The 16231-nt window shown below is 49.8% G+C and overlaps 1 protein-coding gene across 2 annotated transcripts in view; it reads right to left on the bottom strand.

Annotated features, from left to right (window-relative positions):
* Positions 1–10798, bottom strand: part of LOC122374512 (Kv channel-interacting protein 4-like) — a 46439-nt gene extending 35641 nt beyond the window's left edge. The window contains exons 1-2 of one of the 2 annotated variants that reach the window (XM_043353308.1): positions 10656–10798; positions 10160–10282 (exon numbers count right to left, since the gene is read on the bottom strand). In XM_043353308.1, the coding sequence (XP_043209243.1) occupies positions 10160–10172 (13 nt within the window). In that variant the 5' untranslated portion in view covers positions 10173–10282; positions 10656–10798. Of the gene's footprint in view, positions 1–3228; positions 3381–10159; positions 10283–10655 lie in introns of those variants that run through there. The other variant, XM_043353307.1, reaches the window with a different exon arrangement.
* Between the last annotated feature and the right edge of the window lie 5433 nt (positions 10799–16231).

Genomic DNA, 16231 nt, shown 5'->3' with positions numbered 1-16231 from the left:
AAGGCGCTCAACTTTTGCTAAGCCTCGACAGTATCTGTGTTAAATCTGCCGGGGTACCCAGGTCCGCTGGTGCAATAACTTCTCATGATGTGAATTTAATCCTAACGGGATGGTTTGGATTACCGGGAACGAGTTTGATCGACATAATTGGTCGCTGAAGAAAGACGTGATTGGTTTAGGATCATCGCCAGAGCTGTGATGTAATCAATGAGTGTCGCAAGTGACGGACGCTAGTACGGAGCCAATCAGAAATGCTGAAAATGAATCTGGATAAATGATCCGATTCTTGAAGCTGCTGATTCCCTATGGCATGGCTCTGGGTACTACATATTTATTCTTTTCCAACCACCCTGGATAAAAGTAATACGGAATATTGAAAAATGCAGATGATATGCCAGATGATTGACAGTCATTAGGTGACCTGGGATAGAGGGAGGGCAATAGATATTTTCGTGCAAGTGTCACTTCAAATAGGCAAGTGTGGTATGTACGGAAGAAAGAAGTACAAAACACAAGCGCAACAGGCCCAGCCCAGTCCTGGCATGGCATCCCTGTCCACCATATCCACCCACTCCGGTACCGGTTTGCTGTGAATCCGCCTGTTTTGCTTCTAAATTTGGACGTAAATATGTTTCCTATCAAAATAAGTGCGTTTTGAGACGGCATAGTTTTGCAGTTGAAAAATATACAATGTCATACAAAGGCAAAAACTTAAATTCTTCAATGAATTTTGAGTGCAGTATGTTCTTCATGTGTGCTGCAGCATTCAACAGGTGGGTCGTAAGCAAAACGAAGAAACCAATCATATTCTCATCAGTATCGATCACTCGACATCTAACAAGTTGCAACAGTTGACTTGTGGCTGACAGCTCCACTCATGAATAGATTTATTCATTAGCCAGCCTCTGCCCTCAGTGTCAGTCCAGATCAAATAAATTTGACAGAGCCATAAACTTCCTGGATAGTTATAATCCAACGCCGATCTGAATCAAAGCGACATTCACGACCTATTCCGCTATGCGATGTCGAATATCTCCAATGTCCGTCCCTACACATGAATTTCCGACTTTATCTCCCGTCGATCCTTTTGAGGCCTATCACTTCTCAAATCGGCCCAGTCAGTAATGCGATTGTCTTGTATCTGCCTCTTCATCGTTTCTGAACTTTTACGATGGGCCTCTATCGGTCGTCGTCCGTGTCTTAGGAGCCGCTCTCCGGAGAATATCTGTGCGCTGGGCGCCACTGGAGGCCGCTGAAGCATCGTCAGCGCTCGTCGACGACGTCCACTCTCGGTGAGCCAGGGCACGACCCGAGTATAGGCGCTCCGCTGAGGCACCCCCTCCCCTCCCGCCGCCCCGGCCCCGGAGCGGCGCCCCGCACTCGGCTCGCCACTCCGAGCCCCCACTGAACGCGACTTATGTCAGTGGAATTCACAGTGACGCACGGACCGGCCCAAATGTTTGCTGATTGCCTGCAATTCAAGGCCAGCACAGAAAGCCTGGGGGGACGGCACTCAGGCCCCGTCAACGAGTCCCGAGACGATAGAAATACGAGATGGCTGTCGCGATGGAAGGCCCAATCCAGTCAGGATTATCAGTGACCTGTCGTAGAAATGACAGTCATTTTCTTTTCGACGAGGTCAGCTCGACGTGGCGTTAAAACTGGCCTGTTGCTGGGTGGTCAGTGGTCATGGTTGCCATACGGACGGGAAGACCGCACGGACTGCATTATTAGTGTCCGGTGACAGGAGAAATATAAGCCCGCCCACAGCCCAATGGCTCCGGCACAGTCAGTACTGTATCTCCCACCCAAGCGCCGAACTGTTCAACGCCAGGAGAAGGCTATAGCTAACAAAAGGACGCATACCGACAAGCAAGTTTTTGTTTGTATTGCCTCTATTTCTGAAAGGGATGTTGAAAAGTATGTCATAAAACGCATCCATCCGAATGTGTTGTATTCATCTCATATAATACCACCAACCGCCGGGGTGCATCTTCCACCACCCAAGCGGATGTCCTGGTTCCTTTTTGGAGTTGGAACTGACCTGACTGTGCATGTTCATGATGTTGTATGTTGTATGTGTGGTATGTGTAGATAAAGCCCATATGAGAAAAAAGCGGATGTCCTTTGCTTTGGTATATGCCGCCCACCGCGGCACCGTGCCACCCATTGCTGCGGCGTGGACTGGGGTGCATTATGGCCCAGACGGAGCTCGCACAATGTTTTGGTTGGACCCGGGCTGCCACTGGTCACATTGTCCGTAAAAGTGGCTCAAATATGCCATTTGCATAGGAGCTGAGCAAGGTTGTTTGTAAGGAAAACATACGCTAAGTAAAAAAGGTATTTGCATGTTTGTGTTAGTAAAGGCTTTTTAAGAATTAAGGTGGCGATGGATTTATCTCAGTGCATTTGCACAGTATTAAAGCAGGCAAATGTAGCAAACTTGATATAATGATTTCGCTCCATCTAAAAGTTGGAAATATCTCAATTATGCATGCTACGTCCAATATCGATGACAAATGATTGAAAATTGTTTCGACAAACCGTTTCAAGCTAGAATATTGTTTTTGCTTCTGTCTGTGGCTGTTGTCACCACTGAAGTCTGAACCATTGTATCCTTCGTCAATTATCATATGAAATAATATTGCAGCTACAATTGCTGAGATCAAAAAACTGGGTTTGGGTGGGTTTAGGTGCCAGAACTCAAAACAAAAATTGGGCTCTGGCCAGAAAAGTGATAATGTCCATATCTCACTTGCAAAGCTTCATATGAGACTTGTAAGGCAAATGCGGTTTACCTAAATTAAATTTAGGTGTTCATTTCAGTGTAGGTGTTTTCAAGGCTGCAAATATCATACATTGGTAATTTGGTTTGGAAACAAGGTTGCGCACCGGCCACCGAGCAGCTGATTCAAACTGCAGTTGCAAGTTTCCCATCTGTGAAATGTTTGCTGTTCGTTTTAGCTTAACGTCATAATTTTATCGCGCGTCGGTTTGCACTTATTTTTTTCCCAGATGACTTAAATCAAAATTTTAGCCGCATTGACCTGATGACCAGCGGATCTGATCTATTAGGCCTCAAACTGACCTGATCCGACCAGACCTCCAGGCTCCAGCTGACCGGACCTCAGGCTAACCTGACCCGACCTTCAGCTGACCTGACCCGTCCCTAACCTGACCAGGCACCATCAGATGACCTGACCTGATCCGACCCTGACGTGGCCTCACCAGCCGACCTGACCTCCAGCTGACCACGTCACAACCAGGCGTCACGGCGCCATCACTGGGTACGTCACGCCGCCACACGTCACCACTGGTTACAGATCGTCACGCGCCCGGCGGGCTCCGCGGTAGGTCGGGGTGCGGCCGCCCGCCGCCACCGTCCGCCGACTACTGGTGGTGCTGCCGGCACTGGAGCGACCCGGCGCTCCAGGCGTGCTGTGCTGAGAGCCGACGCGCCTCACTGACCGACTAGAGAGCTCAGAGGGCTGGCACGGCTGTGTTTGGCCAACGCTATACTCGTAAAAGCAGACAGACCAGCGAGAATGACAGGGAGCGTTGAAACACCGCCGGAGCGCTACCGGCACTAATTGATGTCCTTCAGCTGTTTTCGGGGAGTGCAAGCTTTCTGATCGCTGTCAGATAGAGGCAGCCGACGATCATAGGGAAGGAATGACGACCTTCACGGATGGCCTCTGGGGAGCATTCTGGTCCAGGGGTAAGTTCCTTGCCTCTAAATTCAGCCATCCGGGTTCGATTTCCGGACAATGCACGTGGCATTGCCGCTGGCTGACCGCTTGGAACAGCGTGAGAGTTCCGGTTAGTACAGTCGTGTACAGGTTGATGGTCCCCTACTCTTTATCCACCGGGTTCCTATGGCTCAGCATTGGCAGCAGCCGCCTGGTACCGGTAGGCTGTGCCGCATGACCCGAGAGTGAAGCGGCACAGTCTACCCACGCCGTTTGACATCGGCTCGGGTCGCCGGGTGGAGCGCTTTGTAGACCAGCTGTTGCGTCAGACCAGCGCGGGGGGAGGGGCTCGTCTCGGTGGTTGGCGTGGGCTGGCGAGTGGTGTGGGGCGTGTTGGTGGACCATGGGGGCTGGGCGGGTGTGTGTGGTCACTTGCTGCATTGCACATTTTGCGTCGCTTATCAATTGCATTCCTGTTTTTGCTAGGCACAATGCACGGAAGACCCAGCGAATATAATTTACTTTACTTGTGCATTGTGCAAAACGTGATTTGGCACGGTATCGAGGCAACCATAGGTCTTGTGCCTATGCATGATATTTAGGCAATACGTTTATGAAAACGGTAGATTGATGCTGGATGTCAATTCGTATTGCTAAATGTCGGCACGTATTAAATGAATGAATGAATCAATCAATCAATCAAACAATCAATAGACATGTATAAAACCGTTTAAATGGCTCGCAACCACTAATAGCAATCACACCATCCTAACTCGGAAAAGCAGCCGGAGCCCTGATGAGGCTCGAACCGGGACTCCACGCTGTAAATTTTGCCAATGATCCTCATCATTCCACCAAGCTAGAGTAACCGGCAGCCGAACACACAAAAACATTAATGACTTTGCCGCCGACCTCCCGGCCCCGCCGCCCGCCCGGCCAGACTTTGCCCCGGCCATAGCCACCATCCGATGTAGCTCAGCGTAGGAGTGCTCGACTGTCAAACTGACTGGTAGTGAGGGGCCCGGTTCGAAACGCTTCGGATGCTGGGTGTTTATTTCTCGGTGGGAGGCTTTACGTTTAGTCCACTTTTCAGAAAGATCATTTGGTGACTGACCTGAGGCCAGTTTCACCAATAAAAAACAGACGACTGCGATTACTTTTTGACAAAACGATAGTCTCAAGATGTCATTTACTGCTAAAAATACTAATCGCTGACTTGAAAAATGTAATAGCGCAGCTTTCAAGTGCTATATTATTTGGTCAGCAATTACTTTTTCCACCAGTAAATAGGATTTATAGACTATCGTTTTGTCAAAAAATAATCGCAGCCGTATGCGATTATAACTGGCCTCTGTTTTCTTTCTTTGTAGCAATTCATGAGGAGACCGTATGCACCCTTACCTGTCCTTCCGCACCCCACTTGGGAGATGGGTGGTTGCCCCCCCCATGGGTTTGTGAATATCTCTAAAACAAATTTTTGGAGGGGGGATACGATCGGTTCTATGCCAAGTGACCACACACGCCCAGCCCCAGCTCCGCTCACTCCCTATCCATATCACCCCCTCCCCACACCACACTCCAGCCCACCTCATCCACCGAGCCGAGCAATAACGAGCCTCAGCGCCCCGGGGCGCGACCTGTCATCGAACACTGTTATATAATAACAGTGACAATATATCAAATCCGTGAACTCCTCTATGAATGTCGTCTCGCAGATCCGTCAGTTTGGGCTTCAACGACTGAATGTTGAGGTGTCCAATTATCAGGTCTGGTCCAGTGTCGCCGTGGCGGCGCCAGCTCGCGCCGCCTCGATGTCCCCGACGCCTGGACGCGCCCCTGCCCCCGCGGCGCACGCAACCGCCGGCCCGCGTCCCCGCCGGTTCGCTGACAGGTCGCGCCCCGGGGCGCTGAGGCTCGTCATGGCTCGGGTCGGTGGATGAGGCGGGCTGGAGTGTGGTGTGGGGAGGGGGTGATATGGGTAGGGAGTGAGCGGACCTGGGGCTGGGCGTGTGTCACTTGTCGCATAGAACCGATCGTATCCCCCTCCAAAAATTCGTTTTAGAGATATTCACAAACCCATGGGGGGGGGGGGCAACCACCCATATCCCAAGTGGGGTGCGGAAGGACAGGTAAGGGTGCATACGGTCTCCTCATGAATTGCAGCAAAGAAAGAAAACAGGTCAGTCACCAAATGATCTTTCTGAAAAGTGGACTAAACGTAAAGCCTCCCACCGAGAAACAAACATCCAGCACCCGAAGCGTTTCGAACCGGGCCCCTCACTACCGGTCAATTTGACAGTCGAGCACTCCTACGCTGAGCTACACCGGACTGTGGCTATGCCCGGGGCAAAGTCTGGCCTGGCGGGCGGCGGGGCCGTGAGGTCGGCGGCAAAGTCAATTAATGTTCTTGTGGGTTCGGCTGCCGGTTACTCTAGCTTGGTGGAATGATGATGGATCATTGGCAAAACTTACAGCGTGGAGTCCCGGTTCGAGCCTCACCAGGGCTCCGGCTGCTTTTCCGAGTTAGGATGGTGTGATTGCTATTAGTGGTTGCGAGCCATTTAAACGGTTTTATACATGTCTATTGATTGTTTGATTGATTGATTGATTCATTCATTCATTTAATACGCGCCGACATTTAGCAATACGAATTGACATCCAGCATCAATCTACCGTTTTCATAAACGTATTGACTAAATATCATGCGTAGGCACAAGACCTATGGTTGCCTCGATACCGTGCCAAATCACGTTTTGCACAATGCACGAGTAAAGTAAATTATATTCGCTGGGTCTTCCGTGCATTCTGCCTAGCAAAAACAGGAATGAAATTGTTAAGCGACGCAAAATGTGCAATGCAGCAAGTGACCACACACACCCGCCCAGCCCCCATGGTCCACCAACACGCCCCACACCACTCGCCAGCCCACGCCAACCACCGAGACGAGCCCCTCCCCCCGCGCTGGTCTGACGCAACAGCTGGTCTACAAAGCGCTCCACCCGGCGACCCGAGCCGATGTCAAACGGCGTGGGTAGACTGTGCCGCTTCACTCTCGGGTCATGAGGCACAGCCTACCGGTACCAGGCGGCTGCTGCCAATGCTGAGCCATAGGAGCCCGGTGGATAAAGAGTAGGGGACCATCAACCTGTACACGACTGTACCTTGGTCCACCGGATATGGTGGTTCTGTTACCAGCCAACCAACCTGCTGGCCTGGACGGAAGAGGTCGTGGCGGATGCACCGTCGTACACATACTTCTAGGTCGGCGACAGGCTGAAAGATTGCCCGGCCACCGAGTGCGGCCATTTGGCTAATGCATGGTGCGGCGCGGCGGTGCGAGGCACTCAACTACCGATTGGCTGAAAGTATGATCCGTTTTCTTTTACCCAAGGTCTAGCAAGCTTGTTATTGACATATGACTCACCGTGTGCAGTCGATGATATTCAACAGCTTCCATCGAGCATTGGTGTAACGGTTAAAATTACTCTTCCTTTTGCTACCTTTTACGCTAACAGATGTCCTTTTAATCTACATATACACATACTGCATAAGTATTTTAGCAATGTTAAAAAGATTCCGACAATTGGTTAGCAAGGTTAGCAAGGTAGCAAAAATATGTTTAAGCCCTCTTACATTTACAGCATGTTGTGTGTCAACTGCATCAAGCCTTACCTACATCGTCTAATTAAGCTGTTCCCGATCCACGGTCCAACAAACTTCGTGTCGTGACCGCGACGCACGGTGCTCTATATAAAAACGTAATTACTTATCTAGCAAATTACCCCAACCGGGACATATGATAGCGATCCTATCACGCAATTCATAGGCTTAACTTTAAGCCTGCCCCTAACAAGTCTTTTATGGAATTAAGGATCGTTTGTGTTGCGATGCTTCCCAAACAATATTTTTTTACGTTGTTTTGGAGCACTAAGGCGTCTTTATACTCCCCCAAGAGAGACATCAATATCCATAGTGCAAAACAGCATACATATTATGCATGCTAGGCTCTTCGCTTTTCCGAAGTATTTTTCGTTAAGGCTGACGTTGAAACGATGATAATATTAATAAATATCTACCGATGATTTTTTAGAAGGTTCAACGAGATGCAGTTCAAACAGTGTTTAACAAATAACAATCACTAATCACTAAGCAGTTCCGCATTGTTATGCATAAGCTACCAGATTGCGAGCGTTTCCAGCTGAAGTAACATTCCAAGTAGCAAATCCTTCTCAGCGCCACATGCAACGATCGTTTGCAGACCCTGATATACACGGCAATCCCCGGCGCAATCGCGCCGGCACGGCAAATCTGTTTACTGCAGCTATCGCCGTGCCAGAAATGAAGCCTTTGAGGCTCCCGCAGCGATCAAACAGTAAACAGCGAAATGAATGTTTGATGAACAGAAGTAAACAGATTCTGTGTAACTAGATGGATAGGTGGCTAGTGTACATATAACACCGTAAGCACGTCCGAGCCGCGTCTGACAGCACGGACGTGCATGTAAGCTCTTACGAGGTGGTTGAAGGTTAACTCGGGGATTCAAAACGTCCAGCATTGGGCATAGGTCACGTCGCTTCGCCCCGTCAGTCTGCTTTTTTGCTAATTGATAACCCATATCACACATTGATGTGTGAGCACACTGGTATCAGTGCGTGAGATAGTACGTAACTGACTATAAGTGTAAAAAAAAAATATTGAAAAAATGTGCGCTTATGCACGACGATTTATTGTGCCGTTAAATGATGAGTTATCACTTTAAACCCAAACCATAGATAACGCAACCGATTCTCGCCGAGTGAGATGAGAGTTTCCTGAGCCGTGCGAAACTGAATAACTGAATAATGGCAGTTGACACCGCCTATTAGCGACATAGTCCGACAAGACGGACAGACATGTCCCGCCCTGATGGAGATGACATCTCGGGAACGCCTCTGACATGACACGGACATTCAGGCCAACCACGGCGAGGAACGTGTCGAACGGACCATTCCGTGTCCTCCGCTTGGACCAGAGCCAGTCATGGCCATCAGTGCCCTGTTTCGTCGATATTAGCTCGTCGTCTCCGCCATGCTTATTAGGGCGAATAGTTACGTGTCTGTTAAATATTTTAGCTCTTAAACATCTTCCACATAAACGTCATCGCCCATCTATATAATTATCTTTATTGAAAAAGAAACTTCGCTGATATGCAAACATGAGCAAGTAACCACCGAACTTGTGAGCTCTTACATCTAAATGTAAATGTGGCCGTTGGATTTCACAGGGCTATTGCATTCAATGATGTGAAACCGCCGAGACCAGTCACCGCTCTGAGATGGAAAAGACGGCAGGAACAGGCGTGGGCGGCTGATTGCTCCCACTTTTCCCATGACTGCTGATGAATGGCACTGTCGGTGCTAGTGCTCGAAGGAGCATCAGACAAGCTGGGGTGCTGCCGCCGCTACTGAGGTGACGCAGCTTTACTGGAAGGTTATGTCCATTCCTGCATGAAATAGCTTTGCAGGAGACTCAGCGATTTTTTTGGATAGATGATTACCAACACAAGAACGATTAGCATTTAGCAAGCATAACCGACCCTGGCAGTTGCATTTCACATTGTACATACAACGCCAATGATGTGTGCGAACGTGCACCGACCATCCATCGACACTGACCATCCATGAGGCTGATATAGTTCGTTTTTCTTAAGTTTGCCCCTCACTGTAAACGTCTCTTTGAACACAGCACGAGAATTGCTAGCTGAATTACTGAGAAAACTGGTTAGCGCACATTGTATTGTAGATATGAATAATATTTTCAAAAATAAGTTTTGAACACCGACGATTTAGCGTTATGTTAAGCGCCGTGCAATTTATTTATTAGTTCAGACATAATTCCTGAGAAGTCGTCTATCCCTGTGGGGCTGTAGGTATTGGTAAATATGAGCTACGAGTCTGTGAAATAGTAAATAAATTTGATGAAATTGATCGTCTGTGAAATCTGGTCAAATCAGTGTGCGCCAACCAGTTTTCTCAGTAATTCAGTTAGCAATTCTCGTGCTGTGTTCAAAGAGACGTTTACAGTGAGGGGCAAACTTAAGAAAAACGAACTATAGTTCATCTCATTCAACTTATCCCAGCATACCCTTAATCTTGTTATTACCTGTAATTCATCACCCGATGATAGCGCCCCACAGTAAAGTCTCAGGAAGTAGTCCGTTGAATCAACTCACCCTCTGTGAAGTTATTGGATGTAGAATTGTTTCGACAGTCTTGATCTGATCAAGGCTAATCAGTAATCCGGCCGGTACGAAACCTTCGCACCTTCTCGCACAAAGAGCTTTGATAGAGCTATACGAGGAAGAGCTTTGATAATGGAGTTTTCCGGTAGCCCACGAGAATATGTCTCACTAGTGAATAGAGGGTGGGATATTGCGAGTTGATCTTCATGAGGGTACATTTTTTCAGCTAGCTGAGCGTCGAATCACTTACTTGGTGTTTCCATGGTTCACAGATGTGACGTTTGCCACTGTCGACTTCTCGAATATAGACTGAGACGTCTGTTCCTCCGCTAGACAGCAACAATGCTCAACAGCTGAGCTTCTACACTCCGTTCTGAAAAAAAAAATAATGAAGATGAGCAATCCTAACAAATACAGTGGACGACTGAATAAAACGTAGAGAAAAGTATGGCCTCAAAATTGCCTAAATACACCAAAAAACAAAAGCAATAGCCTCAGCCTAATCGTGCACAAAGTCAGTTGAAATTATACCAATTCGTTTCCATAGCCGAGTGGTGCAAGGGAGCTGAATCGCATCACTTGGCGCCGTGGTGTTTCGTCGAGCCACGCATCGTTACTTTTAGTAACAATGAATTGTAGTTACACATTGTGCAAAGAAGCACGGGCATATAAAGCACCCATTGTACTGGTTCCGGGGCATCACGCGCAGGGTCACTGCATTGACCGGGCGGTAGACAGCGCCTCACCTGACTGCAGACAGTAGTAGCGGCAGGAAGGGCACAGCACTGGCACAACACTGGCACAACACTGGCTCTGGCCCGGCTGTCTCGGGGCGAGCTGGCAGCCGCGCCGCGAGACACCGGTTTGGTCACAAGCCATCTCAAATAATGCCAGCTGCGGCGCGGCTCAGATGCCGCACCCCCCCCCCCCCCCCGTCTCCCCCTCAGCGCTGTCATCCCGCGGTCAGCGTGAGAGGACGAGAGGACAGAGGACAGGAGGGCAGAGGTGGAGAGGAGTTTGGGAGGGGGAGAGGCGCTGACAGGTATGTGTGACCCAGGGGGCACTGGCGACACTTCAAGTGCCGCAGGCTGCCACTGGGATTGTGTGTGTGTGTGATATCGAACGTATCCTAGGCATGAGGCATCTCGATAGGGGCATATAAACGAAATGGTCATCTTAAAAGCGCTTGGCCTTACGGCAGTGTTTTTATGTTTGGATATTTTTGTGCGTTCAATATCAATTTAAGGATGTTCAATATGCTTCAATACATGGTCGAAGTGACTAATTTCTGCTACCCAACATTGCAAAATGAAGTTACTATTACTAATGAATGCTTCGCAGTAAAATCATCAACTATAGCAGTCAAGAACGCAAAGCATGCAGCTCCGATCTTATTTTACTTCAGCGCGTAAAATAAGAACAGTCAGGTGGGTAGTGAGCTGACGCATGTGTGCGGTGAGTAAGCGGTGAGCTGGCACCGCGTGAGAGGTGAGAACCTTCGGCAGCTGGCAGCACGGCGCGGCGTTACCGGCCAAGTGATCGGTTAACGCCGGCTAAAATACGACCGGGTCTGCGTTTGTGGAAGACTGGTTGTTATAGCTGATAGTGCGGTGCCACTCGCAGCCATGAAGATTTAGAAACAGCCCGTGTGTGTGTGTGCGAAGCTGTGTAGACGGTGGCCAGATAACGATCCATGGATTACCGGCACGATACAGACTAACTTACACCATCCACTGAGACGGTCTTCCATCGTCTACACTCGACAGCACTGACTAGTTTTAAGCAAACAAGGCCGTGCGATCGGGCTTCCATTTGGCGATGCGATAGCCCTTTATGATGTTGACCGTCTCCGAAGATTGCCGGTCGATATTTCGTCAGAACGCTTTTCTTATTACGCTACGGCAGCGCACGCAGCTTTGTTTGACGAGCGGACTTGGTTGGTTTGTACGGTTCTGGGGTTTACTTAAGGATTCAATGTTTCTCTTTTGCAAGCATGTTATTCAGCTAAGACTCTAGCCAAGTTCCAAACTTACGACTACAGTTAAGAATAACTTTTATTTTCGAGAGCAGTATATTGTCGTTGTAAATGATTCACAGCGCGAAAAGTTGGCTGGATGGTAGCTTTTAGATTCATTCGTCTATACCTACATCTATTTTCTTTATAAAGCCCATTTCTACTTATCCAGCCGACACACCTGAAAATCGGTTGCCTTGTCCAGACAATGTCCACGACCGTTGCAAATCTGCGAGCTAGGGAATTCTCATTACTACCAGACCAGTTCACGAATGACCCCGTAAGGTCCTATCCTCATCTAACCTCTCCTAGAAGCCGTGCCCTTGCCTCAGCTAACTTCTCTTAATCTGACCTCTCAAATTCCGTTTCCAGGCCCCATGCTTCATCTGATCTCTCTTCAGGTAGGTCGTCTGTTCTCTTCCCATCTCTTTTCTCATCTGACCTCTCCTCTGTTCAGTCCTTGTGTTTCGCAAATGACTCGGCAAGGCCATTCGTGAGACACATCTTCTGAGACACATCTTCTGCCCCATGTCTCATCAGTCCCTTCCCCGTCCCCGTGTCTCATCTGATATCCCCCTACCCCGTGTCTCAACTCTCATCTAACCTCTACCCTGTCCCGTGTCTCCTCTGACTTCTCCCTGTCCCATCCCCGTGTCTCATCTGACCTCTCCTCTGTCCCGTGTCTCAGCTGACCCCTCCCCGTCCCCGTGTCTCCCCTGACCCCTCCCCGTCCTCACCTGTAACTCCATCAGCCGGTGGCCGTGCACGTCAGACTGACCTGTCGACCGCCATTACCGCCGCCACGATCCGCTGTCGGCGCCGCTGGACAGATGTAATCGCGTTAGCCGGCCGCATCTCACCGCGTATGGACGCCGCCGGCCGGGCCCATACCCCGCGCCGTCCCATTTCGTGCCGTTCCAAAGTACTCGTCACATAAATGGGGCTCACGGGAGCCTCCATGGCCAACCGGAGAGTCGACCGCGGTATCGGGCCGAAATTGCGTCGGGTCCTAAAGCCTGGCTCATGAGAGCGTATGGCTTCTCACGGCCGAGAATGGTGCTCGGCGGATCCCGGCAGAACGGTGGCGAAAAATCCACCCGGAGCCAAAGCGATAACGGGCTTCCGCATCACAGCCGAGCGCGGTCGTACATTCAGCAGGACGGGCATGATGCATTAAATCAAACACGGGCTATGTGGCTAATGGCGAACGGAATACGGTAACTGTTTTATACTAGAATCAGTCATTACTTATAAAAAAGCGCATTCGATGTGCCGCTTTATGATTTGATTTCATGCTTCATTTGATGTCAGCGACCCATAAACTGCCCTGCCGCCCACTACATATATTGTTTTCGAACGTGAGCGCACTAGTGAGCAAAAACCGCCTCTGAGCATAATAATTTCTCTGGTAGGTATGTGATATCAGAGACACTGCGGCCACCAACTGCAAAGTTTCCTCATAAGCGGAGTGATGAGCATTCCATAGTTGACGGCACAATACAGCACCAGTCAACAGCAAACAACTACCAAATCCGGCAAAAATTTGTCACATACCTTTCCTAGCATGAGTACCGCAAAACCAATGCACGTACGATATTAAGATGCTTTCCGATGTCTGGCCTAGCATACCCCGTGCTAGAGTTGCATAACTTTTAGCAGCGATAAGATAAAAACAGGTGTCCTGCAGAGAGAAAGAGGGAGACAGGGAGAGAGGAAGAGGACAGAGAGAGAAAGAGAGGGAGACAAAAGAGAGAGAAAGACGGAGAGAGGGAGAGAGAAAAGAGGGAGAAAGGGAGAGAGAGAGAGAGAGAGAGAGAGAGAGAGAGAGAGAGAGAGAGAGAGAGAGAGAGAGAGAGAGAGAGAGAGAGAGAGAGAGAGAGAGAGAGAGAGAGAGAGAGAGAGAGAGAGAGAGAGATGTGGTTACGACTATCAGACAAAGCAACCAGTCAATGCTCAACTGTTTCAAATGTTGTCTGTTATGTCACTGTTGTCACATGTCACATCGCTGTCCTGTGTTTTGTCGACCAAAGCGAGCGCGAACGGTCTATGCTGCGGATGTGATGCAGGGCGGCGCGGCCGGTCGGCCCGGTCGCCGCGTTAGCGGGTACGGTGCAGATGTGATGGCCGATGGGAGGGAGGTCGACCAGTGTGACTGAGCGCTTGATGTCCGTGTAGTCGTTTGGTTGGGGCGACAGCCGCGGGCAGCCGCTGGTCAGCGGGGGGGGGGGGGAGAAACTCTCTCCCTCTACTTAACCATTTTACCTACCTTTTTTTGCTGGTGGTGTGCACTCTCTTCCCCCTTAGGTTTTAAGATTAGTTTTAAGTACTGGTTGTTGTGACTTCTGTGGGCCTGCGTGATTGCCTCGGCTGGCTTTGTGGTGTCACCGGCTCCACGGAACGGCTGCTCTACAGCGGTGCCGTTCTCGGTCACTTACAGGTGCGGTTTTCTTCGATGAAGCCAACGATGACGCTGTGATTGCCTCTCGAGTCGTGATGAAGTGATTGTAGTGTTTGTCATGATCGTTCGTTAACACATACTTGAAAAAAAGTAAAAAAAAAAATGTTCAAATGTTCCATGGTGCTAAATCGTCGCAGTTACACCTGCAAAACGATACTGGTAAGTGGTAACAATCCACGAACCGTTCGACGCCGTTATTCATCGTTCGTTCGCAGCCCTCCATCTGTTCTTTGCATTATTCAATGCGCGGCGCGCTGACAACAGCTGACGTCGGAGCTGATTGACAGAGGGCTGGTCTCGCTCCCTTCCATTCGTGTTCAGAAATCAGCCGCCGGGCCCGGCCGACCACGGCGGCCGCTCGGCTCGCTATACTGTTATCGCGTTCGAGAGAGCTGCTCTGACCGGCCGGGGTCTGTCTGTCGGTGGGAAGGGCTGGCTAGGCTGACGTATTTGGGTTAGTCCGTTTTCCTCCCGTGTGTTGGAGTCCACCCGCCTTCGCTGGGAGTCGTCCATCTTTCTCTGGTTTCTGCCGTCTCCCGTCGGTTTCTAGAGGGATTTATCTTCTTCCCCGCGTTTTACTAAAATAATTACGATTTGGATCTCTATAGTAGGTGGCAAAATGTGGACCCGAGGACCCGGTCCAAAGACCCAGTCTGGACCCATATGGGTCCAGACCGATTCCTGGAAATTTTCTGACGGGTCCAACCGGGTCCTACCATAAACCATACATCTTGCACGCTACACATGATTGCAAAATATAAAGTGAATGGAAAGAAAACATTTGCTCGTGTACCTATGTTTCTTTGCACACTGTAGCTTATGAGTATTCCCAGTGGGAAAAAGGTGTTTTACATGATGCAACTAATGATACCTACAAATAATTTGCATTATTTGACTTTTGGGGAACGGGTCCGACTGGTTCCAATTCCAACTTGGACCGGGTCTGACTGGTTCCAGAAATGTCCAGTCGGGTCTGGTTCGAGTCTGGTTCCCAAAAATTTTCACCTTTTGCCACCTCTACTCTATAGTCTTAAGTCTCTCCTCGACTACTGTTCGCTTCCTTCGGACGTAATCCGTCTCTCTTCGTCTCTTCCGTCTCTTCCTTGGTCTTTGCCGTCTCTCTCTCTCTGTTCTCCCTGTCTCCCCATGCTCTACCGTCTTCCTGCAATCAGTGCCGTCTCTCTCCAGGCCCGTCCGTCTCTCCCCTGGTCTCTACTGTCTCTCTCCGTCTCTCGGAGCCTCTAATCTCCCTCAGTCCCTCCCAAAGCATACCCTGTCCGCCCACGACCAGGCTGCAGCGCTGGCCGTCGAGCTCGACGCAGGGCGGCCTGTTTTTCGTCAGTCCGCCGGCACTGGTGCAGCTGCTGTCTGCTGGAGACTGGTCGGTTCGTGACGCCTCGCTGACCGCCGCGCCGCGCCGGGCGGTTGTGGATAGCGTGTGGTAAGGAAGTGAATGGCGAGCTGGACTCGACAGTAAAGCTGGATGCTGTAGTAAGGCAGTGGCGGTTGACGGGGTCAGTGCGATGGCTTGGGACGGTCAGGAGTGTGCTGTACGCTGGGGACGAACAGGGTCCGTTTGACAGCTACTAACGACGAAGGCTTGAGACGGCCAAGGTCCGTGTGAGTTGCACCCTCTTCCCACCTTACACACACTGTCCGTTCGGGAATAAAAATAACTAAAATGCCAAAGTTTCAAGTGCCCATGTACAGCACGACACGGTTCATTTTACTGCCTTGAGCTCATGCTGCTACTAACACTAACCACAGAGACCACCCCTGTCCATAATCTTACCTATGCATAGATCTTGGATCGATCTTTTTAAAAGTAAACAATAAACACCCACCATTGC

The sequence above is a fragment of the Amphibalanus amphitrite genome, unplaced genomic scaffold (assembly GCF_019059575.1).
Source record: "Amphibalanus amphitrite isolate SeventyFive unplaced genomic scaffold, NRLGWU_Aamphi_draft 001666F_arrow, whole genome shotgun sequence".
NCBI lineage: Eukaryota > Metazoa > Arthropoda > Thecostraca > Balanomorpha > Balanidae > Amphibalanus > Amphibalanus amphitrite.
This window is presented reverse-complemented; position numbering and strand designations above follow the sequence as displayed.